This window comes from Colias eurytheme, chromosome 14, assembly GCF_061535395.1.
Source record: "Colias eurytheme isolate Ceu_HAF_F1 chromosome 14, ilColEury1 Martin Lab GWU primary, whole genome shotgun sequence".
Taxonomy (NCBI): Eukaryota; Metazoa; Arthropoda; class Insecta; order Lepidoptera; family Pieridae; genus Colias; species Colias eurytheme.
This window is the reverse complement of record NC_142993.1, coordinates 8,203,589-8,222,052: the sequence shown is the minus strand read 5'-3', so window position 1 is coordinate 8,222,052 and position 18,464 is coordinate 8,203,589. Positions and strand designations below refer to the sequence as shown.

Sequence of the window (18,464 nt, the reverse complement as noted above, 5' to 3'; positions counted from 1 at the left end):
TTGATATTATATGATATAGAAATTGTTAAAATTCTATATCATGCCGTAAAATATCGCCACTGACCACCTATAACTTTTCCTGTATTAACTGAACATACATATCGCTCATTTGCTTCTATAACGCGACAAAGTCAAAATCTCAATTGTTGGGAAAACGCATTTGAAAGTTTAAAATTCCTGTAACTTTTTAATTATTATGCTTAGACTATTCAGCTCAATACAACATATTAAAACGTTCTCGTTTTTTTGAATCAAATTGTATTCAGAACAATAAGTCGGTTATTAAATTTATTATGATTATTTATATCAGAAAGGGCCCTTCTTGTTGCGTTTTTCTTGTAAAAAGTGTGCAGTATTGCGTTACAAACAGATATGCACCATTTTTCTTGAAAAAAAAATTGAATAAAAATCTAAAACTTTACAAGTTATGTCGTATTGTTACGTTTTATTGATAATCAGTAATCTAAATGTATGGGCAATTTTAATTAAAACGTGTTACTGTAGTAGAAATCTTTTTTATTTTTGTATTTTGTTTTACAAAATGAAAGATATTGATGCGAAATTATTGTGTAACTTTCTCTGAAATACAAGTAATATACATATAAAAAAAATATACAATTATAACCAGACATTAATATTTTTTGTTTTACTTTTACTCACAACCGTTGGCAATTATAATATTACGACCCGCCCCGAATTCGCACGGGTGCAATCCTGATACCATCGATTTTTCTTAAGACTTTTCCATGTGTTAAATACTTGGTAGGTAAATTATTTTGATAAATCTCGTAGGGTTCAGAATGCGTTTGCAATGCAGGCGGAAAATAATGTAATTATTTACGACATCACATTAGAAACGTCAAAAATAACAGTATTTATTCACCTATTTATGGATGCTATTATACAATATACATATAAACCTTCATCTTGAATCACTTTATCAATTAACAAAAACTGCATCAAAATTGCAAAACGGCAAGCATTCGGCCGGGGAAAACGACTTTGTTTTATATTTTGCTTATCTCAGTAATATTAGGAAACTAATCTTTATTGCGGGTCCCGCGGTCATCCATAAATCAAAATTCAAATAAACATATTAGCAAAACAAATCACAGGTTCTTGTCTCGAGACAGCTTCTTGATCTCTCCTAAATTCCAGTAATCTTTCAGTATTTCACTATTCAAAAATTGACACTTGAAAATGCAGGTTTCCTTGCAGGATTTTAGTTGACGGTGCGGCACAGTTTTTTTGTGATGCTTTCGATTCGTAGGACTGTAGATTGCATTTTTTAACTGATTTGTAATTTTTTTTTTCATTAGCGGTATTTTTTACTCATTTATGCTATAAAATAAATTGATTGTTTAATTCATTTGTATTTTGAGAATCGGTATAATCTTTTCGTTTTTCTAACTTAAGTGAATGTAAAATAAAATAATGAATATTTTCTCGTACAAGATTTACTAGCTTCCTAGACCGTGATTCCATCTGAAAAATAAATTAAGTAATCAGACAACATTTTTATCATTTATAATGCAACATTGTAGCGTATTCGTTGTAAAAATGTATTATTTTTTATCAAGAATGTGTTAACTTGAGATAACCAACATAAATACCAAACATTTTGTACTTTTATTATCAACTGTAACGGAACATCTTAAATTAACCAACAAAAAACGTTGTTTATTTCAGCAACAACGGGACAATCCTATGTAAACCGTAGCATGCGAATACTATTTTTACTACAATAATGACCCACATACAAATGTCCCGTTATAGCTGCAAATATAAATCAGTAAAAAAACAATAAGCTGTACTTACCTTTCAGCAAAACCGTGATACAATAAGCTGTTACGTTTTTACCGCAATCGGGCAGCAGTTTCCTTCTAAAGGGAGTAGCGACAACTGACTTAAACCGTTCTTGCATTAAATTCAAGAGCGAAAAGAAATTTCGCTAAACCGATAGTCGCCGACCTTTTCCCTCATAACTCGGTCATTTTTGGAGCTAGAAATATCGCGTTTTAGCAGCAAGTAGAGCGCGATGCGCCGGATTCTACTGTATTATTATTCCATAACGATACATATGCTCGTTAACACGTTCTTGTCGCAAATGAGCGATATGGTTTTCGGGCTTCTCTTATCTCTTTATAGTGCTTGTATCCTCAATGTATACCACCATGAAATTGTGGCGTTGCCACTTTTATTATCTATATTTTATTATCTGTGGCGTTTCGAAACGGAACGCACTTGATCGAATTTTAAATTGATTCGACGATTAATTTTCACTAGGACAATAGTTAATACGCAAAACGCAATACGCAGTTGATACGTATTTAAGACGATACACAAAAAAAAATCCACTGCTTGGCGGGCGGAGTCTAATATGTAGCTCGCTATCGCGAACGCGGGTGTGCGCGAAGACATTCTTGCATACTCGCCGCGCTGCCGCTGGTCGACTCGGGACAAACATGTATGGAGTCGTCATACAGTTATAATATTGTTATACATATTATATTAAATTGTTGATTTATTGGTTTTATTTTCTTGCTTATAAACACAAAATTATCTTCTTTTTAACAACTACTTAGACATTATTAATAATTATTAATTATTATTATTTCGTAATGTTTACTTTATTACAAAATAATACAGGTTATAAATAATCTTTAAAATAACAAAAAATATTGTTACTCTGAAAAAATGAAATGGTACCTAATTACGCGGACTACTGAATTGATTTAGATTGAATTTGATGCTGACGTAGATATTACATCATGCCCAGAAATGAAAGGTACTATTTGTGAAAGAAGTTATAAACCCTAATTCTTCTCAGTCAAAGTCAAGAGTGGAAGATATCGCTAATACAGTAAAACTGATGCGAAACTTTGGATGTTAATTTGTATATTTTTTTGTTAGTTGTTACTTAATCACGTCAAGACTACATTATCAATTTTGATAAAATATAGTTAATTGCCTGGATTTACACATAGGATACTTTTTATCCGAACTGAACACTTCTGTGGGATAAAACAGGATTCACGATATAACCTAATTCCACGCGGGCAAAGCCGCGGTCGGAATGATATTTTTTTAAATAAAAAAATTGTTTAAAAAAGACACAAAATATATTGACGCATGTATTTATTTTTTGCACTCTATTATAATTGTAATTATTCATTACAAATAATCAAAATAAAATAGCCAGAACAAAGTTAGGCTATAAATAAATATCAACATCAAATTCTTTATACAACATACTTATCTACCACCTACTAAGAAATTCTTGAAATTTTTTCGTATTTTTTTAAAATAAAATACTACTCCAACGAGCTCCTGTTCCATAATTCCATATTACGTCCACCATACTTCCACTAAGTTCACCATGATTTTTTATTTCTTTGCACTTTGTTGCTTTTTGCTAAAAATGGAATCATGCGATAAAACCAGTAGAGCGTTGATAACATACATTTTTGACTGAATAAAGGTACTTACGAAGGAGTGGGTTCACATTGTGAACAATCAGTGGGTTTATTTTCCTTCTGGATTCCGGATTTCTGAAAAGATTATTTATGCTATAAATGAAAAAATCTTACACATTCGTTATGTACTTAAAACAGGGGTACATATCAAACATCGTCTATAATACAATTAGCATCAAATTTAAAATAAAACCAACTTACTTCATTAATTTGTTCCAATTGTAAGCATTCTTTTTCCTCCAACCTTTATGTTTCTTCTTTTTATTTTCTTTATTGTCCCCATTTGTCTCATTTTGTCTTATCGTGTTGTCACCCTTTTTTACGATTGCGCAAGCGACACAAGTTCCCCGTGTGACGGCCGTAGCGGGAATGACTCGTGCAGCGATCGGGGTAGGAAGGTACAGGGCGGCTCTCGCTATATTGGCTGGTCAGGCGCTAATTTCAAGTATTTCTTGTTTATTTCAAAACCATCGCATATTTCAAAATTCTAACACGGTAGACGTATAGGTTGTATATTTTATAGTTAATATCCAAAAAGTCGTAACTTTACGTTTGTTATTTTGAAGATGCCAGAGATTAAAAAAAAATAACAATGAGAACTTTGTATTTTTTTTCTATCGAGAAAATATCATGGAATCATGTTTCTAAAACGGTAGACGTATTGTGTTACTATTGAACTTTCTTGTCAAGAATTTTCATCACGACAACTTTAATAATATAAAAATTACGAAGGTTTAAAAAGGGCCGTAAATGTTAGAAAAATTAATTCATCACCTTAATACCAATACTCAATCCTGTCTCCTGCTAACCTGTACAGACTAGACTCATTGTGGTGACTGGTGAAACATTGTATAGCATTAACAACATAGTACTGTATTATTGAAAGATCGATTAAAGGTTTATTTTACAATCTACGACTTTCATTATACATGGGTAACAAAACCCCATAACATATTCGGTTTTACTCCGGACAACATCTTCAGCCACCCAATCCCCTTGCTTGAAGTCCAAATCCAGCGGAGGACAATAATCGTCATTTACTAAAGTTGAAGGTTCTTCGTCCTAGTATAAAATTTGTCTGGATCCCATTTTATACTCAATCTATATAATAATACTATAGATATCATATGAAACGTGACTTGGAAAAAAAATATTCCAATAAATCACAAAATAAAAATTTGAAACAATCTTAAAATTTACGAAAAGCCCAATTATACGTCAAAATGACGCACAACATCCTCTTTACAACCAAATGGCGGAATTTACCGGGATGAGCCAACTATGTACTGCTAGGTCTCGACGGCTAATAAGTTGGTTCTGGATTTTGCAGCGATTCGATGGTAAATATAGAAGAGTTCATACGTCAAATTTACGTAGATTGGACTTCTAGGGTTAAATGCATAAATACCTAAATGTTGTTTTGTTTTTATTATCTAATAACGATAAAAAAACCCGTTGATTTCATTCGTTTTTCAAGCTACGTGCATAGTTTTTCCACTAAAATGCCTCAATTGAGTCATAAAGTACACAAATTTCAAGCATAATAAGTCACATCATTTCTATAAAACCAAAACTGGCCATAATATAAGTCGTGTTGTGCGATTATGAACATAGTGCATAAGGGCATAAGTCGTTATATTGCAAAGAGTAAAAAATAAATTATGTGAATACATTGAGTTATTCCATGAAGTACTCGTTCATAAGGCCACAACTACAAAAAAACACGAAAAAAGTATATTTATGGGGTTGTTACAATATGTGTTCATATGTAAAAATATAGTCTAACATCATATCTTACACATAAAAGCTTAAAATTTTGAATTAATAAAGATTTAGTATTGATATATAGTTTTTTGTCTCTCCTGAAAAGTGCTGTTTTTGAGTTATTCCCTTATTCACTGGAGGCACAGAATTATGCGCTCAGTAATACTCGTCTCTCTTTGTTATTAAAATTTTATGTTCCCATAATTGTTATTGCGCTTGAGACATTCAATACTTAAGCTTTATAAATTACCGATCAGCCCGACGTAAATTGTTTTCATTTTCTATATTATTATCGATTAAATTGATTGTCACGTAATTAAACTCGATGAATAAACTAATTATAGAATATAAACTGAATATAAAATGAACGTCTCGAATAATAAAGATGTAATCGAATATATCAGAGTATAATAGCTATCTATTTATAGTTTTGCACGCTAAGATCAAGTCATTAACGGTAGTTCGCTAAATTAATATAGTTTTATACCCTAAACACGTAATTGTACACGTAAGTCGACGAGGACACGGCCATTATTTCGCTTTAATGTTCCACATATCACCATGTTTTATTAATTAATTATTTGCCGATTGTTTCCTCCCAAGTATAGTAAAATACTCCAATTTATAAGGTATCGCAGCGGGACCTCCTAGCGATGATCTCTACGATTAGGTAATAAAACTTAAGATCGTTTAAGGGTTCCTATTAAAGTATAATATATGGCCACCGCCCCCCCACAAGCAAACATTTGTTCTACCTATACTTTATCGGCAGATATTAAATGTCATTCTGCATATAAATAGACTATGATACGTTTTGCATAAAGTAGGGTATCAGTTTACAGCGACGCAATATTTCTTTTAATTATAACTGTTATAGGTAAACCAGAATCTGATGGCAATTAGGGAAATCAAAATTTTGATAGTGCAACCCTAGGGAAAATGGACTGAACGATCTTGATACTGCTTATTTTTTATTTTGTCCTCAATATCATTACTCACATTACATAAGTGGACAATACTGTACTTAATAATGAGATATCCACTTAATAATTATTATGTAGGTACATATTATGTACTTACATGTATAATATACAATTATACAAATTACTTTTATACAGGTAATACATATTATTATATTTTACACAAACCTATATTTGTATATATTCATTCCATGTGAAAATATCATGTCATGTGAAAATATCGATATAATGATAATGTAGATCAAAACTGCTTGTATTTTTTTATAAAATAAAATAAAATTATGTTTATTTTCGTAAGTATTATTAACAGACACACATTATAAAATTGACTTGGACAGCTTGGACTTGACGAATAGCCGTATTGGAAACTCCTGTAATAAGTTTTCATAAAAATTATATTCTAATCAACAAACAATATTATAGTTACCTGCATATAATATTTTTTAATTTATAGTATCAAACGGGTAAGTCCAATTTACCAATAAAATCTTCAAAATTGAAAATTGTGATGTGTTTGACCCTTCTTCATCGAATGTTTTTCTATACACATTATAAACAACACCTCTTGCTTGTGATCGCAGCGGCTTTTTCGACATTTTCGAAGATTTTTTAGACAAAATCCTAAAAATTATTCATCAACTGCAAAAAAGACAAATAATTTGACATCCAATTTGATAGTTGTCAAATAAGTTGCCACATAAAAATCTTTTATCTCATAAATATAAATATGCCATCAGATTCTGGTAGACCTATATTTTTCATGTTCGTCAAATGTTTTTATTCGGGTTAAATTAAGACATTATAATAAAATAAATTCTCACCTACCTGTTCAATATTATGGATATGCAATGTGATAGAGCTAAATAATTTCTTCCTCAATTAAAATCCAGTAAAGATTTCACAGTCTAGATTTCATTAAAGATTTGCTCTATCTTGTCGTTAGTTTATCGGTTCTCAGGTTTTATGCGATATTCGTAGATACATTACACGATTTATTTGTACACTGTTGTTAGTGATAAACTTATATGGACAGGTGTAACGTAAGTTGTAATTCAGAATCATATTATCTTGCAGTAACTCCTATTATCTGTAAATTGATGGCCGTGATAGTAACTAGTTACTTTGAGATAAGATCGTTAGTTTTAGAACTAGATACATGATTTTGTATTACGCATATCCTTACTTTAAAACTTTAATAACAGAGATACATAGAAATAAAAAAAGATAGCGGCAAGCAGTTATTGAAATCAGCGCCCTCTTGTTTTTCAGGACTTTACAATTGCGTTTCCTGAACACTGAAGGGTTTGAATATAAACTCGATACACTTCCCACCGACGTTGGATTCGAAATATTTCTTCAAATATTGTAAAGTTCACGTTTGTTCTGATTCAAACAATAGACTGTAGACAAAAATTTGTTCAATATCAAGTCACCAAAATTATGATAATATAGTAAGATTAATGGGTGTTGAACTTATAACAATTGATACTAAATTATAAAAATTGGACATCACAATATAGAACCATTAATTTAGTAGTCAATAAATGCAAATGCTGATTTTTAAAATATATTACAAGACTTCAGAAGGTTTATATTATTATTTTAAATGCAGGTAATATTTATTTTGACGATAACTTTTGACGATAAAAAAGAGCATTGAAGTCGTGATATATGCATGTTTGCGATGCAATTCGCACACGCTTTGTGCGCTGTGTACAGGTGTAGTACATATCGTATTACTGACCATTGTACGTGACGATCAAACTTTTCCGGTCGGAACAAGGCAGCACGCCCATCAGGCTTTGAAGTATTAATTGGCCTGTACCATTCAATGTCCACCCAAAAAAACTAAAAAAGGCACCCAGAAAACTCCCATAGCTCCGTACATCCGTTTCAATGGTTGTATGTGTGTAATTCGATATTTTTGTTAGTGATTTGTTCGCAGATGGGTGGCTCTCGTAACAGGAAATCTCAAACTTGTTGCTACTAACTCCTCTTCCTTAGTTCACTTGCGATTTTTGTGGATATCGTATTACTGTTCGCATTGCACCGTAGAAGTCAAATAATGCTTATGTCGGTTAAAATAAGGTTTATTTTCCAATGAAGCGTGTTGTTTTGATACTGTTTATTTCAATTCAATCAATATAATATAAATCAGATTCGTAACGAAACAGCACTGACTATGATATTTCTTAATCTTTCACGCACGACTTAAATTCACCCAATCGTCGCGTCGGTGACAATCTCGCTAAAGTTTTTATTGCAGACAAATCAATTATACGTTTTGCATACTTTTCTAAGCATGATATTAAGAAAACGAATTTTGTGTGAACAAAATATATTTTAATTTCATTCGATTTTAATTTAAACACGGCGGGGGCTTAAACATTCCAAATTTAGATAAACCCCGCCCTGTATATTAAGTCAACTCAAAAAACAATTTGTTCGTAGCTAAGCTTTAAGTATCAGCTATTTATTTAACGGAACAAATCCCTACTGTCTTAAAAGTTACCGTTCAGGTAGGAATGTTTTTTTTACAGAAACGTGAGGGCGCGGAACACGCACGGATTATTATTTTTGTAACATCTGCGATTGTAACTCTAACTAGATACTAATAGATAACCGCGGATGCTTTTTATGCCGCGTTTTTTAATCTATTGTGTAAATGTCAGACCAAATGCTCTACTCATGAGGGTGCCTTGAATAGGGTGATTCACGCAAAACGTTTGCACCAACAATAACAAATGAATGATGTAGGTCGCACTTGTGACCACTTGTTATTAATTGAATTTTTTATTAGTTAACAAGTGTGCGTTATAAGTTTTTACTTTTTAATAAGAATGCCTGCTGACGTTTTCCTAATAATTAAATACCTATTCGTCAGCTATATAACCTATATCTATAGATCGTATGCGTCTTATTTTTCCTTAACACATTCCATTTATCAAATGCATCTTCGTAAAACATTTAATTCGTGAAAGTTTATCTTTAAAATTACCTATATAAATAACTACAACAACAAAGAAACGAACTTGAAATCATCACAGCTTTTTCACAAATATTTTTCATTCACCTAGAGAACTAGCATATCAGGAATGATCCTCAAGCCAAGCAAAAACGTTACAATTTATATTACGCAGAAACTATGTTACGAATGTCCTGACAATGTTATTTATAAAACGAATCTCGTTCAAGTACTAATTAAAGCAGGTAGCCTGTTACCAACTACAAGCATCTGTATTGTACGCAAACATTATTGTAAAATAATACTATACGGGTACGCAATACACGTCGCTACGGCCCCATTGCTGTTTCCACTTGTAATTGCAAACTGTTAAAGATATATGTCTTCATTCTATATACTTCGTAGGTACTTTAGAACTTTCTTTACATGCATATTCTGTACTAGTAAAAAGGAGGTAATGTTATTAGCTTATATGCCTTATGATTTGGACAAGTTGATGGTGTAATTTGTTTAGAATATATATTTCCTCTCTCCGTGTAATTCTTTCTTCAGAGCTTGGAAAATACGTCGGTAAGTATATTTCTTCTTTAGATCTTATACTTTGGTATTTTGATTGAAACAGTTTTTAGGATAATAATTTTAATATATAGCACTTACATATTTAAACCAGGAGTTAACGATAATATTTTAACTAGTATGTATTAGTAGTAAACAAAAATTCGCCATTTATCTAGGTCCGATTGCCAAATGCCCCCAAAACGGGCATATAGTTACGAACTTCAAAGCCTAATTAATTGAATTTGGAGATAAAAAAGCATTTGTAAGAGACCCGCTCTCAAGTCCCAATAAGTAACCGCTAATTACGTAATTCAAGGACCATGACCGAAGTAAAAAAATATAGAATACAGTGTATTGTGTCGGCAAATTGTAAAGGGAGCAGGGGCCAAGTGAACCGCCTCGGAAGGGAAAAGACGACTATACCAAACACTTAATCACTTAAATAAACATCCATCGAAAATATTGAATGTCCGAACTAAAGCCTTGAAATATGATGTAGGTATTTCAAAGATGTCAGTGATCAGTGTATTTATATAATAAATTTTAAGCGTTAGTAACAGAAGTTAGAAAATGTAGCCTGGAAGTCGACCAATGTATAACAAGAAATATTTTATTTTCAATTCAATATAATCAATATCATAGCTGGTCGGCACAACACAATGATTCTGCAAATCATACCTACAAATGATTCATATTTATTATCGAAGATAGTTTTTTATCAAACAACAATTCCAAAATATAAAAATAAATGCAATTTCAGAATTGTCGTCCAATAGGGAGTTTCTTAAAATGATATTGCTCATTTAAATCGCCCCAAGTATAAATTTCGTATCCATTCTCTTCTATATTAAATTTAACGAACTACCAAACTTAGTATAATAAGCTTGGTGTACACATAAGCTCTAATCACCATATTCAATGCTATCCACTTACTTTTTGTGACAAGTGCAACCCTCCCCTTTGTTCACATATGGCGGATTTTTAATCTATAGTTCTGTGGGCTTAATAAGCTTTATTCATACTTTATAGGACCATATTTCGAAACGACGCAGTTTTATTTAGTTATGTTAAATATTCTTATTTTTTATATGACTAACGACTATAAAAGGAATGCTCTCAAGAGTAAACAATATTCAAAATGATATTAGCTATCTGACGGATTTAGCTTAGTTTCATAGGCAAAGATTTTTGATGTAAACCAATTTTCCAAAAATAAACATAGCCTTATAACATCAGCGCTGTCTACCTGTGTAATTTCCGCTAAAATTGGTCCAGCATTCGCAGACAAGGCAGACAAACATATTTTCTGTGTTTCACTGTCGTGTATTGTGACTATATTTATTAAGTATAATAACGTTGAATATTTAAAAACAAAATGAAACCTATTATTATTAAGAAATATCAGTTATCGAGACAAATCCACAAACTTTTCAATTTCTATTTATTCGTAGATTAATTCGTATTCTAGATTAAATTTAACTTAAACACTCACAAACAAATAATTTCGGAAACAAGCGTTTAAAACAAATATTTGATATATTATACAGATAGTTCTTTACTCTAATTTGTATGCGTATTAACTAACCCACGACCTTAAATCATATTAAGTTAACCCCTCGGTTGCGTGAAGCCAAACTTACCCATGTTGGGTCGAGTTACAGAGGGATAGCTCGTGTACGCAGTTTTTAAGAAAAATCAATAATTTATTAGAAATAACGAATTGCCTAATTATTAGAATGCGATAGTCTTTGGTGTACAATTTGCATGCATTCTTTCACTGTGACTGTTTCTTTAATTTCACGCTTATAATAGCCTTTTTCTGCATAATTAAATCAGATGCGGACGTTTTCTTCAATAATCTGTGATATTTTATCGTGTAGCATTTAACAGCTATCGTTATAACCATATTTATTAACCTAATGATTTGAACTCAACAGAAAAAAAAATATGACAAGACATTTAAAAACAATTGCATGTTCCAAATTACGTAGATACATTATGCATGTGCATGACGAATCGCAATGGAATGTTAACACCTCCCCAAATGTTCGTAATTGTTATCTTCGACGTTCTTAGCACGTAGTTTATCGCAAATGCTGTAAAACCCCTGTCCTTATTTGTAAATATTCTTACGTTTCTTTCAGATTCAGATTGTATGTGAAATAATATTTTTCATAAAGAAATATAGGCAGTTAAAATGTACTTATCTTTAACTAAATAGGTTAGAATATAAAAATATACGTGTAGTATCCAAAGTTACTGGAGAACAATTAGTAAGGGAGTAAAATTTTGGTATAATTGTTTTATCTGACAAGAAAATTTTATCTAAAAATAATATTATATAAGCAAGTTCCTCGACTGTCATAAAAAGACTCTATTTTACAATAAGCAACAAACCAAATGAAACCACTTATATAATTAATGTAAAGTAACATCTCTTTTACCCTACACAAAATTCAGGATACTTGCTAATTGGGACAATCAGCGGTAGAGTGCCTTTTATACCTTTTAGCGCGGAATTCTACTATCAGTAACTTTAAGCGAAAGATAAAAAATCTCTCATACTGCTATGACTAATGGCGCGCAGATGTTATTCTAAAACGTAGATCAAAAATAGAAATTAAGGGTTACATGCTCGCCCTTTGAAGGTAATAATTAAAAATATTCGTTATCTACGATCTCGCCACCCAGGTAACGTTGTGGTTATTTAACGGAAGTTATTATAAAATGTTGTATTCCGAAATATTTCTCGATAAATAGCTCTTTGACATATTAATTGTTAGGTAAGTGACGTGTGAAGTGTAATTACAAACATTTCTAGTCAAAAAATGTAATTTTTATCAATGTCAAAACTTAACTTTGGATGAAGATTTATTTTACGTTTTAAACAAAATTTTATGAAAGTAAAGGACCTAAGTTTACTTTGATAAAGACTTCAACTGTTTTATCTACCCTTATCCTCTTCATTCTTCGATCTTTCGTACCTAATAATAAATGTTACAAAAATAATATTTATACAGTTGTACACGGATTGGTGCTGTTCATCTAAAAGGTGATAAAATTGAACAATGATGCAGAGGCCTTATATGTAATTTAAGTTAAATGGTATATTTACTCATATCTCGAATACTTTTCCTTTCTACATTGTCCAATAAATGTATTCCTTAAAATGACTAACGAAACCGCAGTTTTCAATTAGTTTTTATGATCTCCAAGAATGACATGAGATGAAAACACATATGTCCTGTAATGACATGAATTATTACTTCTCAAATTGTAAAATTGCAAAAGGTAAGTAATCAAATAATGTATTACCAGAAGATGACGAGGTACCGCCATCATTTTTATAGGGGACGAACGAAATATAATTTTTTATTACCTTTCCACCTGAATACTTATGGACCTAATTTGGAAATTTATAATCGGAATAAATTTTATGCAAACTCCTGACGTAATTAAAGTTTTATTTACTTAGGCCTACCATACAAGCTTCCAATATGGAAGCTTCGCAGGTGGCAATATAATAACGATAAACAACATTAAACTACAATATAAGTTAATTTTACTCTATAGGTATTATAGAAGCATTCCAATGTTTTTTCATCATAACCGTCATTTCTACCAACTATAAGAAACAAATAAGTACCACATGATATTTCTGTTATAACTCAACAACTGCAAGGTAGAATCGCATTGCACTCTATGTAAGATGTACTTGTTATTATTTTTGGCACTAACACGTCTCATCGTCATCATTATCTTTGTTATCATTTACATATTGCTTTTAGCTTGTAATAATTAAGTCATATATTTAAACGCATTCTGCGAATAACGTTATTTTTATTTTGGTCGAATTAATGGTCGAGTCACAATATTGGCTAACTTAAGCTTTGAGCTTTAGAAAGAGCTCTAGTATAGAGAATACAAAAACATTCGACAAGTAAGTATACAATATACATTTTTATTTATTATATTTTTAAGGAAGTTGTAGTTTGGCTCTACCTACTATCCTACAATCAGTACCATCATACCCAAAGCCTAGAAACATCGTCACAAAAACGCTAATTATATTATTACCTGTCCCCAAACAACGCATAATGATGGTCTGGAATCAGCATATGATGATGACTCCCTACCTGTGGTATGCACCTCTATCTGTACTAAATGTGTGATTATTTTTAGTTTATCAATCTGTATTAATATCAAAAGAAAGCAACAAAAAAACAATTATTTTCCTATGTATGTTGGACGGCTGGAATATTGGCGGATCAGAACCCTCCTGGTGATAGATGTAGTCTTTGGAAACTCTCATCATAACTATAATCATTAACATAATTGTAATGTTTTACTTTTTATTAGAATGTTGAACCTACTGGTGGTGAAGGAAACCTGGCATCCCTAGCTCATCTGGTAAAGTTAACTTTTCATTTTCTTTTTGTTTGCTTGCCTTTGCTGGTATAAAAACCTTTGCTCAAATCTTTGTGAATTATGCAATGTTCATTTTGTTTGATTTTGTAGAATGTTGATGAAATAATAGAATCACATTGTGTGATGACACCGCCAGCAAAAAAGAAATTGGAGTGCATAGAAAACTCTCAGGTAATCCCTATAATTATTCAAGTTTCACACATTCACATAACTATTTATTTGTCTATGCAATGTAGAAGTATTACACAAAATAATATTTATTTGTATGATTCCACTTTTTGTTAGTGAAGATATATTTACAAAAAAATAGAAAAGTAAAAATATTATTCAAATACAAAATATATGCTTTCCTTTTTTGTGTAATAAAGGGATATTTAAGTTTTTATTTATTTGTTTTAGGATGTGCTGCTACTGTCTCAGGATATGATTGTCACACAACCATCACGTACACAAAGCCCATCAAGCCAATTTAAAATTCCTAATACTGATGTGGTAACATTAATCCCATCTAGTGAATTGGAGAATGTTGTGAGTATCAAGGTGATTAATTTATTGCATGCTTAATGAAATTATTATCTCAGCATTTTATATTATTTCACAAATTTATTTATTCTGTTTCAGAAATCCTTTATAAAAGATACCGGTGCACCTGGGTGTTTATTAAGACAGCCAGTGTCATCACCCTTAAAATGTAAGTAGACATAATAGAGAGTGTTGTCAAGTGTCAGTTGTGGTGGGATGTTGAATATATAAAATTGTTCTATTTTTTAGGTCGGAAAAGAAATTTCGGGGCTACTCCTGTGTCAGTGAGGAGATCTATTAAGATGCTGAGTGAAGAGAAACTTCACTGCACAAAAGAAAAAGAAAGAGTAATTGAAGAGTCTAATAGACGTGCAGAAGTTGAGCACAGAGAGAAATTGAGACAGTCACAAGAACTGCATGACCAACTCATAAAATACAATGAGGAACGCCACCAAAAAGAAATTCAACTATTAGATTTAAAAATAAAAATTCAAGAGGCACAGTTAAAAATATTGGTTTAAGGTTTATTTATAATGTAGCATCCTGGATCCCTGTTACAATTAATCTTTTGTATTTTAATTAACTCTAAATATAAGTAGGTAATTAGTAAAAGTTTAGTTTAGTACATTGTAATTATAAAATGTTGGACTTTTCTTTAATTGTAGTACAAAATAAACGAGTCTGATAAATGAATATTTTTTATTTTAATTTTGTTTACATCATAAATAAAACATTTGTCATGTATAAGTAGCTGCTAATCTGTCAAAATATGTTGAAATTAATTGTGCTCTAGTACTATCTTGATAGTTTGGAGCAGTTTCATGGACTATGTCCATCTCCTCGTAAAGATCTACTAAATCTGGGGGTTGTTCCTCATTCATCTTACGACAGATGTTGTGTAAAACAGCTGTTGCAACTATAATTGCTTGCATATATTTCAAATTGACCCTTAACTTGGATCCAATTGCAGGAAATCTTCGTTTCCAACATCCGAATGTCCTCTCAACCACATTTCTCGTCCTTATTTGGCTTTCATTATAAAGATGCTCTCCTGCTGTTGTAGGATTAGCTAGAGGTGTTAAAAGAAATGACCTCAAGGCATATCCTCTATCACCTAATAGCCACATATCACCAAATTCACCATCTTCCATTCTACCTTTGATGTTGCTTGAGTCAAATATGTGACTATCGTGACTTCCTCCGGGCCATCTTGCAACAATATTTTTGATATAACAATTGGCATCAGCAACAACTTGAACATTCAGTGAAAATGAGTCCTTTCTATTGCGGTAATACTCTGCATTATTGCCACCAGGTGATTATATGTAGACATGTGTGCAATCTATAGCACCTATAACTTTTGGAAAGCGGCTAATATTGTAAAAGTTGTTTACAGTGGCTTTCCTCTCATCTTCATTTCTTGGCATATAAATAAAATGGGATCTAAGTTTCGCTAACTCCTTGCTAACAGTGTGAATAGCTCTACATACTGTTGATTTGTGCACTCCTTTTGAATCGCCAACGCATCTCAGAAATGATCCAGATGCGTAAAACTGTAGAGTTAATAAGACTTGATCTGCAGATGTAATTGCATTGTTTCTGAAAAAAGAGAATGAACAATAAGTACCTACATCATTACTTGTTAGGTTTTTTAGAGGTTTTACTATGAAAATAAAAGATTGTTTGTAAAAACTATACCTATTAATTTTTATGGATAAAAATTGACTCACCTCCTGGTCAAACGTTTGAGACGCGAATCTAATAAATTTACAAGCACTTTAGCCAAATTCCTCGACACTCTATAGCGTGCTCTAAAATCTGTTTCCTCCCATAAAAAAAAATCAGTTCGTGGCCGAAAATTTCTCTGTCTTTGTCGGACTACTTGTCCAAATATGAACTCGTCATCAGAAGAACTGTCTTCATTAATTAAATCCAAAAGAAAACGCTCCGATCCCATTTTATACGGTATTCGCAAAGAAATATTTTGTAAATAACCTAAAAACTGTCACTGAACTTCAAATTCTACTAACGTCAAAATTTAAACCACCCCCACCCGGTCGGTAATTTTGACCGCCGTTAAATCGGTAATTTGACCGCTCGTTAAAGTAACCGCTGCTTCAACAACGCTTTTTAAATTTGTCCCCCGGTTAATTTTACTTTAACCAAAACTTAACCCTAAAGTTGACGTAACCGTGCTTCGAGCAACCGGACCTAAGAATAGAAACACGCAAAAACTTAATGAGTTCCGAAACATGAACACATGCGTTACATTCTTCAAGTTCAACACGTCCCCCGCGAATTTAAATTTGTAATACTTCAACATGTCTTCCACCAATGACTATGAAACACTAATAAAAAAACGCGGAGCTCCACCCATCGGCGGAAGCAGCTGCAGTATAATAATTATGGAACCCTGTGCACTGGAACGTAGACAAACATTCATATAAATACGATACCTTATGTAGTATTTGTTGTTCGAAAATAGAAAGTTAGCAATTGTTACTATGGAGTATTTTAAAGTTACATTTTATTAAATACTTACTAGGTTTCCGCCCGCGGCTTCGCCCGCGCAGTCAAAGAAAAACCCGCATAGTTCCCGTTCCCGTGGGATTTCCGGGATTGCGTCATTTTCCCGGGATAAAAAGTAGCCTATGTTCTTTCTCGGGTATCAAAATATCTCCATACCAAATTTCATGAAAATTTGTTCAGTAGTTTAGGCGTGATTGGGTAACAGACAGACAAACAGAGATACTTTCGCATTTATAATATAATAATAAATACTAATATCTAGTATATTATTATTAGTCTGTGCTAATATTATAAAGCTGAAGAGTTTGTTTGTTTGTTTGTTTGTTTGAACGTACTAATCTCGGGAACTACTGGTCCGATTTGAAAAATTCTTTCGGTGTTAGATAGCCCATTTATCGAGGAAGGTTATAGGCTATATTTCATCACGCTACGGGCAACAGGAGTGGAGCCACGGGGGTGAAACCGCGCGGAGCAGCTAGTATAATAATATAAGTATGGATAATAGAATAAATTGACAGTTGATCACTAACTAAACTTCTTATTAGACGGAATTCAATTGCTTGTCTCAACAAATACAAATATGGTACAATATAGGTAGAGTCACTACTCTATGTCTCTACATAAATTCATCATAAAGGAACTATTTGACTCTCTTTATTAGAGCGATCTAACAGGTAATGTTTGGAAATGATTTAAATTATTCTATTTAATATTATAAAGAAATGAATATAAAGTAATAAATCTGATATTTAAGAATTTCTTCACGAAAACCTTTCCCTAATTAGGACCTAAACAATGATTTAAAATACGCCCTATAATATGTTATGTTATTGTTATTGTTGTTATGTTTTACGAATAAAATTAATAAGTGTGTTTACATGAAACTAAGAATGAAACCTAAAAATGATCAAATAAAGTTTTACCAGTGCGGCATTATTTGTCTTACTGATGATAATTAAAATGGTTATTTGAAAATATTAATAATATGTAAATAGTAAACAGTAGAAAGGTATCATGTATTTCGAAAAAAATAATAATATTCTCATGCAAATACTAGTTAATCTTATTATAGAAAGTAAATTGTATTGTAAACAATAATGACTTTTCTTAGACAACTAAATTTTAATTAGGAGACTAATTAATTAGCTAATGATATATTTAATACTGCCTACGGCTTTGCATTTACTTCCTAAATATTTTAACTTAGAATTATATTGTAATTACTATTATGTTATTTATTTT

At 31.7% G+C, this 18,464-nt stretch overlaps 1 protein-coding gene across 1 annotated transcript; it reads left to right on the top strand.

Annotated features, from left to right (window-relative positions):
- The first annotated feature begins 13,843 nt into the window (after positions 1 to 13,843).
- Positions 13,844 to 15,214, top strand: LOC149903008 (uncharacterized). The gene is made up of 6 exons (XM_090109711.1): positions 13,844 to 13,900; positions 14,103 to 14,153; positions 14,262 to 14,342; positions 14,571 to 14,699; positions 14,793 to 14,862; positions 14,943 to 15,214. The coding sequence occupies exons 1-6, from the start codon at positions 13,844 to 13,846 to the stop codon at positions 15,212 to 15,214; spliced, it is 660 nt and encodes a 219-aa protein (XP_089965837.1).
- Positions 15,215 to 18,464: the final 3,250 nt, after the last annotated feature.